Genomic DNA, 6,480 nt, shown 5'->3' with positions numbered 1-6,480 from the left:
TGATGGCTGTTTGCAGCTGGTCACACCCCCTTCAGGGTGGGGGTCCCCACTGGGGTACCTGGCCTGTCTGGGTGAGGGGCTGAGGGCTGTTTTCCAGCTGGCAAGTGAGTAAAGCTTCCAACTGCTCCTTGTTTTCTTCTCTCTTTTTTTTTTTTTCTGGGCCAGCTTTAGCTCTGAGGCCTCGCTGCTGAAAACATGGATACAATGTTTTGGTCTGGGTGGGTTTCAGTCCGGCTATTTTCTGGGGGTTTGTTTACCTTCTTATTTGCAACATAGTATATAGTTGCTTAGAGTTGCAACTGAGAGGCTGGCAAGTTAGGTGGGGAACGTTGGAGTCCGCAGTCACTGAAGCAAGCAAGCCTCCCTGTTTGCTTCAGTGCCTGGCTGCCGGCCGCCATCTTGGCTGACAGTTAATTTGCATATACTCACTGATTAGCCAATGAAAAGGGTAGCGGTCGTACGCCAATTACCATGTTTCTCTTTTATTAGTGTAGATAGCCAAGATCTGGAAATAACCTAAGTATCCATCTGCTGATAAATGGATACAGAAGATGTGATACATCTATAAAATGGAATATTATTCAGCCACAAAAAGAAGAAAATCTTGCCATTTGTGACAAAAAGGGTGGATCTCGAGGGTATTATGCTAAATGAAATAGGTCAGACAGAGAAAGACAAATACTGTATGATCTCACTTATATGTGGAATTAAAAAAAAGAAAAAGAACTCATAGATACACAGAACATATTGGTAGTTGTCAGATAAAGGGGAGGGGTGGAGAAATGGGCAAAGGTGGTGAAAAGGTACAAACTCCCAGCTGTAAGATAAATTAGTTCCGGGGATGTAATGTACAGTAAGGTGACTACAGTTAACAATATTGTATTGAATATTTGAAAGTTACTAAGAGAGTAGGCCTTAAAAGTTCTCATTTCAAGAAAAAAAATTCATAACTATGTCAGGTGATGGATGATAACTAAACTTATTGTGGTAATCATTTATCAAAGCATTATGTGTACACCTTAAAGTAATACAATGTTATATATCAATTATATCTCAGCAGAGCTGGAAAAAATATAAGTGTAATGCAAACGCTCAAGCACACCCTTAGATGCTAAAAAATGGTCTCCTTACGTGGAATAGACAGTGATGCTTTCCCTCTCCTCAATTTTAATGCTGTTGTCACTGGGAACAGGCGGGTCGCTCTGAAACTGGTTTGGAATCCGGAACCAGACTTTGATTTTCTTCTGTAGGGAGCCATCGTCACTGGGGAACACGGCGAAGGAAATGGGGACCGTCATCCCCATCCCAATTCCTGCAGACAGAAAAGCCCACGGAGTGAGGTGGGATTGAGAGACAGGACTTGCTCAGGCCTGTGAAAATCTGCTAGTCTCCTTCTCCTTCCATGACAATATTCTCTGGTCACGAAATTGACAACAAACACTTGAGGCATTAAAAAAAATATGGTGGGCACACTTCATACACACAAAAGACCTCCAATTTGCATATATTGGAAGTAGGGGGTGTAGTAATTCAACTCTCTTAGAAAAAATTATTTAGTAATATATATCAAAACCGTAAATATTATCAGTACTTAATTACTTCCTATCTAAATGTCAATTTTAAGGAAATACCCAAAATACGGAAAAGGCTTTTAGTAATAGGATATTCACTGCAGCAGAGTTTATAATTGTGAGAAACTGGGAGCCATATAAATAGGCTCAAAATAGGAATATGTCCTAACAAACTGTAGGCACATGATGCAGTACAATGTAGCTAGTAATAATTACGCTTAAGAAGACTATTTCACAACAGTGGAAAAACAGTGATGCAATAAGTAACAGAAGCAGGATATACGATTACACAAACACTACGATTATATTTTAAAAGCCTATTAAAGAGCCCTAAAGAAATACATTCAAAAGACCACAATGATTATACTAGAAAAGATGGATGAGGGGGGCTGTTTTGTGATTTTCTTTAATGAGTTTTATAATTTTTACACATATTTTATTATAAAATATGTTATGCTGATGTTAAGAAGAAAAAGATTTCTTCTTGACCTCCTATGGGTCAGCTTATTGTTCAAAGCCTGATTACTGTGGTCCTAGTAAATGTAGCTAAGGTTAATACCAGTTTCTAGCCTTCTAAGCGATCAGCTTGAGAACTACCCTAAAAATTAACCATGCCATCTCTTTTTTCACCTTGCTTTCTGACCCATTTTAAGTTTTCAGCTATTCCAAAGTATAGTCGAAATTAGAGAGTTTAAGAGTTAAATTCATATTTAAATGTGGTTTACATGCTAACAGGTACACGGAAACGTCAGGCCTATCATTTTAAAGTAGGGAGGTAGCCCATACAACTGCCCAGTCTTTAGGAGTGGGACAGATTTAGAATCCTCAGACCCTTCCATTGTCAGGGATCTGCCATAGTCATCACTCGCTGACTCTCAGGACCCCTCAAACTCTGAGCTACCAGGGGGCTGACTGGAGATTTCCATTCTTGGAGTTAAGATCTCAAGTCAGAGGCTGACCCTCTCTTTGTGGCTTGACTTACCGTGGGCACACTTCACTGAGTTCACCAATCCAAAGACATGATAAGCACTGTACGGTTAAAAAACAACCACAAACCACCCTGGCTGGCTCAGTGGGTTGAACGTCATCCAGTGCATGGAAAGGTGGCTGGTTCGATTTTGGTCAGGGTACATGGCCAGGTTATGGGCTCAATCCCTGGTAGGGGTGTATGTGGGAGGCAACTGGTCAATGTTTCTCTCCTCCCATTCTCTCTCTCAAAATCAACAAAAACATTTAAAAAACCAAACAAACCAACCTAAAACAGGTGTATACAGAATGAGGGGTTGGCTGGGCAGAGGTCAGTGCAGCAAGTTCACAAGTCACTCAAACAGGTAGTGACAGGTGCACTGTGGCCCCTCCCTGTGTTTCCCACGAATGAAGTGAAGACCATGCAAGGCTCGCCTCTGAGACCAGAGCCACATCCTTCAGGGGCACTCACCCTTGTCATTGGTGCCTCCCACATACTTCATGACTTTGGGCATTGCTTCCCGTAGAGCCTCATCCACAGGCTTATCTGTCACTTCCACTGTGGCAAACTTCCCGCCTTCACAGGTCCTTTCCTCATAGGTCACTTCTTCCTAGAGACAGAGAATACACAGTGCTTACGAGGTAGATGAGAGCAACCTGTGATGACTTTTAGAAACAGAAATAATCCAGTTACAGGAGGCAGGAGCTGCTAAGGAACGTTCCATAACAAGCCTGGGTATGTCCACAGGGTAGAAGAAACAGCCTGAATATAAAGGGCCATGAGAAATAGACTCTGGGATTTCTTACGATGTAGAGACAGCAGAAAAAACTTCATGCAATCAGTATTCTTAGAGAGGTAAGAGAAGACACTGCTTCCAACACCACCCATGAACATCTCCAGAATGCTGTAAAAATAGAATGTTCAGAGATCAAAGAGCCCTTGGAAATGAAAAATACAACAGAAATCGAAAAATTCTGTAGAAAGGTTGGATGATTACGTTGAAGGAAATCTTACAATGGAGAAACAAGTTCTCACTGCAGAAAGCTAGCAGGATCTTTTCTTCTTTTATTCATTCAGCCAACAACTACAGAACATCTACTATGTGCTGAGCACTGTGCCAGGTGCTACAAAACAGAAATAAAAGATATGATTTCTGACCTCATGAGAGGCACGGTCTAATAGAAGTAGCCAGGAAACAGGTTATAACATGATGACATGTTTAAGGGGAGAGGAGTGTAAGGGCAGTGTGGGAACACAGAAGAGAGTTACTTAGGTTAGTTTAGGGGCATGGGTGTGTGTGTTTATGTGTCTGGGTAGGTTATGCTGACTTTGAGGTGCTTACAGATCATCCCACTGGACATTCTGTCACTGCTGCATTGATTCATTGAGTAAACATTTATTGAAAACCTCCGCCAGGTGCTACATATTTTAGAGTTCAATATGACAGAGGCAGTCTAGTTGGGTGGTGAGAAGAATTACATAATTGTTATACAATGTCGTAAATGCTCGGATAGTTTAGGGAGGGCAATTCCAGACAGTAGGCACCACAGGGTGAAAGAGAAGAGTTAAAGAGCAGTGTGTTGATGGTGATGAATACAGGTGGTTCTTTGTGGCTGGAGCATGACTGTCCAGCAGGGCAGGGCAAGAGAGGAGGCCAGAGGTCTGGCTGTGGCCGGAACCTGAAGAACTTGTAGGCTGTCATGGGGAGTTGGGTTTGTGACTATCAGTCCAGTGATGGTGATCTGACAGCAAGTCAGTTTCATCTGCCCCAAATTAGTTCAACTGATTTTGTGTGATCTAAATATAGAATTTTGCGAGTGTGTCTGAATCTTGAGCTCTGGGGAATGGTATAGGTGATCTGTGCTCTTAGCCTGCTCCCCAGGAAGGCTGCCAGGGAAGCAATCCAGTTTGGTGCAGAGGGTCAAGGGCCCCATGAAAAGTCTACCATCCTTTAAGGCTTAACTCAACCTCTTCTTCCTAAGTGATCCTTCCTTCCTATGAACTCCAAAGGCAGATAACTCTAGAACTGGAAGGGCCCTTCCATATCTGTCCGTTCACCTGCCTCCTGCTATAAATGAGCAAACTGTCCACTGTGCAGCTGAACACACAGGTCTGGAGCTCAGCAGGCGACTGGCATAGGGATAGGAATTTGGGAGTCATCAGCATACAGAGTAACTAAAGCTGTGATGAGGATGAGCTTGCCCAGAGAACATTTATGGAACATTTTATATAAATCCAATCATGTTCATTAATCGCCTGTCCACAAGCCTTCATTCACCAAGTTCTTATGGTCCAGGGACCACCTCGCTTCTACCTGCCTTGCCAGCTACACCCAGAGCACCTCTTCATTGGCCTTCTGCTATCTCTTTAAATGCCAAGGTCATTCCTGCCTCAGGGCCTCTGTATCTGTTGCTTCCTCTGCCTGGAGTATTCGTTCCTGTCTCTGCTCCTACTCATCTAAAAGTCACTTCCTCAGAGAAGATCCTTATTAAAAACAGCTTCCCAATGATATTTTTATAGGCCATTGTACTTTCACAAATTGTAATTATAACTGAATGATAATGTTTTTAACCTCTGCCTGCAACCATAAGCCAGCCTCATGGGGTCAGGGGATTATCTGTCTTGTTTATCACTGTATCTCTTAACACCTAAGCACTACGTCTACGTCTTGCACATAGAAGGCATGCTATTTGTGGGAAAGAAGGCTGTGGAGTGAAATCTGGTTTTTACTCTAATGACAAGAGATACAATAGGCATAGCTGGGTGGAGAGATGAGAACCTTGTCTAGTTATATTTATCCTAAAGAGAAGGTGGTTACAATGTCTTAAGGTGGTTCTATGGCAGCTATTGCCTGTTTTTCACAGCCTCTGTGTCCCTAACCTCTCACTGGAATCACTGGATCTCTGAGAAAATTTAGGCTTGAAAAATTGACATTATAAAACTATTTTAGTTCATCAAGGAGCTGAATTTAAGTAGAGTTCTCTCTATTTTTTTGCAGAAAATAAAGCAGCTAAGTTAATACAGTTAACACATTTGATTTTTTCAAGTCTAATATCTGTAAGTGCATTTCCTTGTTACTTGAAACATGAGAATAGTCCTTCTCCACCCTGTATTCAGCTAGCTCATGCTCCCAATTGTTACTAGATGAGGATTTTGGCCTGTGGCCACAAACACCAATTTTCAACATTCATTGGGAACCCTGGTCAAGTTCAAGTCCCAGACAGAGGCCTTACAAGAATGCTTCTTGGTATGGGATTTGCAAGGTCCTCTGCAGGGTCAGTTTTTTCCCTTGTCACATGCTGATTTTGGAAGCTAACTTTCTCATTATAAGAAAATATCAATCATCATTATCATCATCATCAACAACAACATCAACCTAACTGAGTACTGTCTGTGTGTCGGGTATTATTTTAAACATTTTACCTGGATTCATTCATTCAATCCCTCCAGCAACCCTGTGAAGAAGTTAGTTTTTTTTTAATCTTTATTTTCAGATGAAACAGGAGCACAAGAGGTTAAGTAAGTAATGTGCCCAAGTTATAGTGGACAAGTGGTAGAGCCAGGATTCAAACCCCAGGCAGTTGGGTCCCAACCAGTGTGCACCCAACAAGACACAAATCCAATAAAGATGTCAGTTATTTATATTAGTCTGCTCTGAGCAACCACAAGGCCCACCCAACCCAACACAGAGACCATGTGTCCTCCTCCCTCCCTGAGCAATGCAGAAGGCACATGATAAGGTCTGCAGCAGCCTGGGCCTCCCCTATGGGTGCATGGAATCAGTCTTGAACATCTGGTGAGCCCAAACCCAAGTTACACGGGACACATCATGTGCCACCCATGTGCCCAGGAGAGTAGACAACAGTTTCTCACTCAGACTCTTTCCAGGGTAAGAGATAATTTCAGGGAGAGGCTCTTTTCAAAAATAATACCACCCTGGAT

The 6,480-nt window shown here is 42.4% G+C and overlaps 1 protein-coding gene across 1 annotated transcript in view; it reads right to left on the bottom strand.

Moving 5' to 3' along the window:
- Positions 1–6,480, bottom strand: part of HEBP1 (heme binding protein 1) — a 22,645-nt gene that overhangs the window by 13,529 nt on the left and 2,636 nt on the right. The window contains exons 2-3 of the mRNA XM_005866801.2: positions 3,010–3,148; positions 1,132–1,312 (exon numbers count right to left, since the gene is read on the bottom strand). Of these exons, the coding sequence (XP_005866863.1) occupies positions 1,132–1,312; positions 3,010–3,148 (320 nt within the window). The remainder of the gene's footprint in view (positions 1–1,131; positions 1,313–3,009; positions 3,149–6,480) is intronic.

The sequence above is a fragment of the Myotis brandtii genome, unplaced genomic scaffold (assembly GCF_000412655.1).
Source record: "Myotis brandtii unplaced genomic scaffold, ASM41265v1 scaffold237, whole genome shotgun sequence".
Classification (NCBI taxonomy): Eukaryota; Metazoa; Chordata; class Mammalia; order Chiroptera; family Vespertilionidae; genus Myotis; species Myotis brandtii.
Note: the sequence above shows the minus strand (reverse complement) of the source record. Positions and strands in the feature narration are given on the sequence as shown.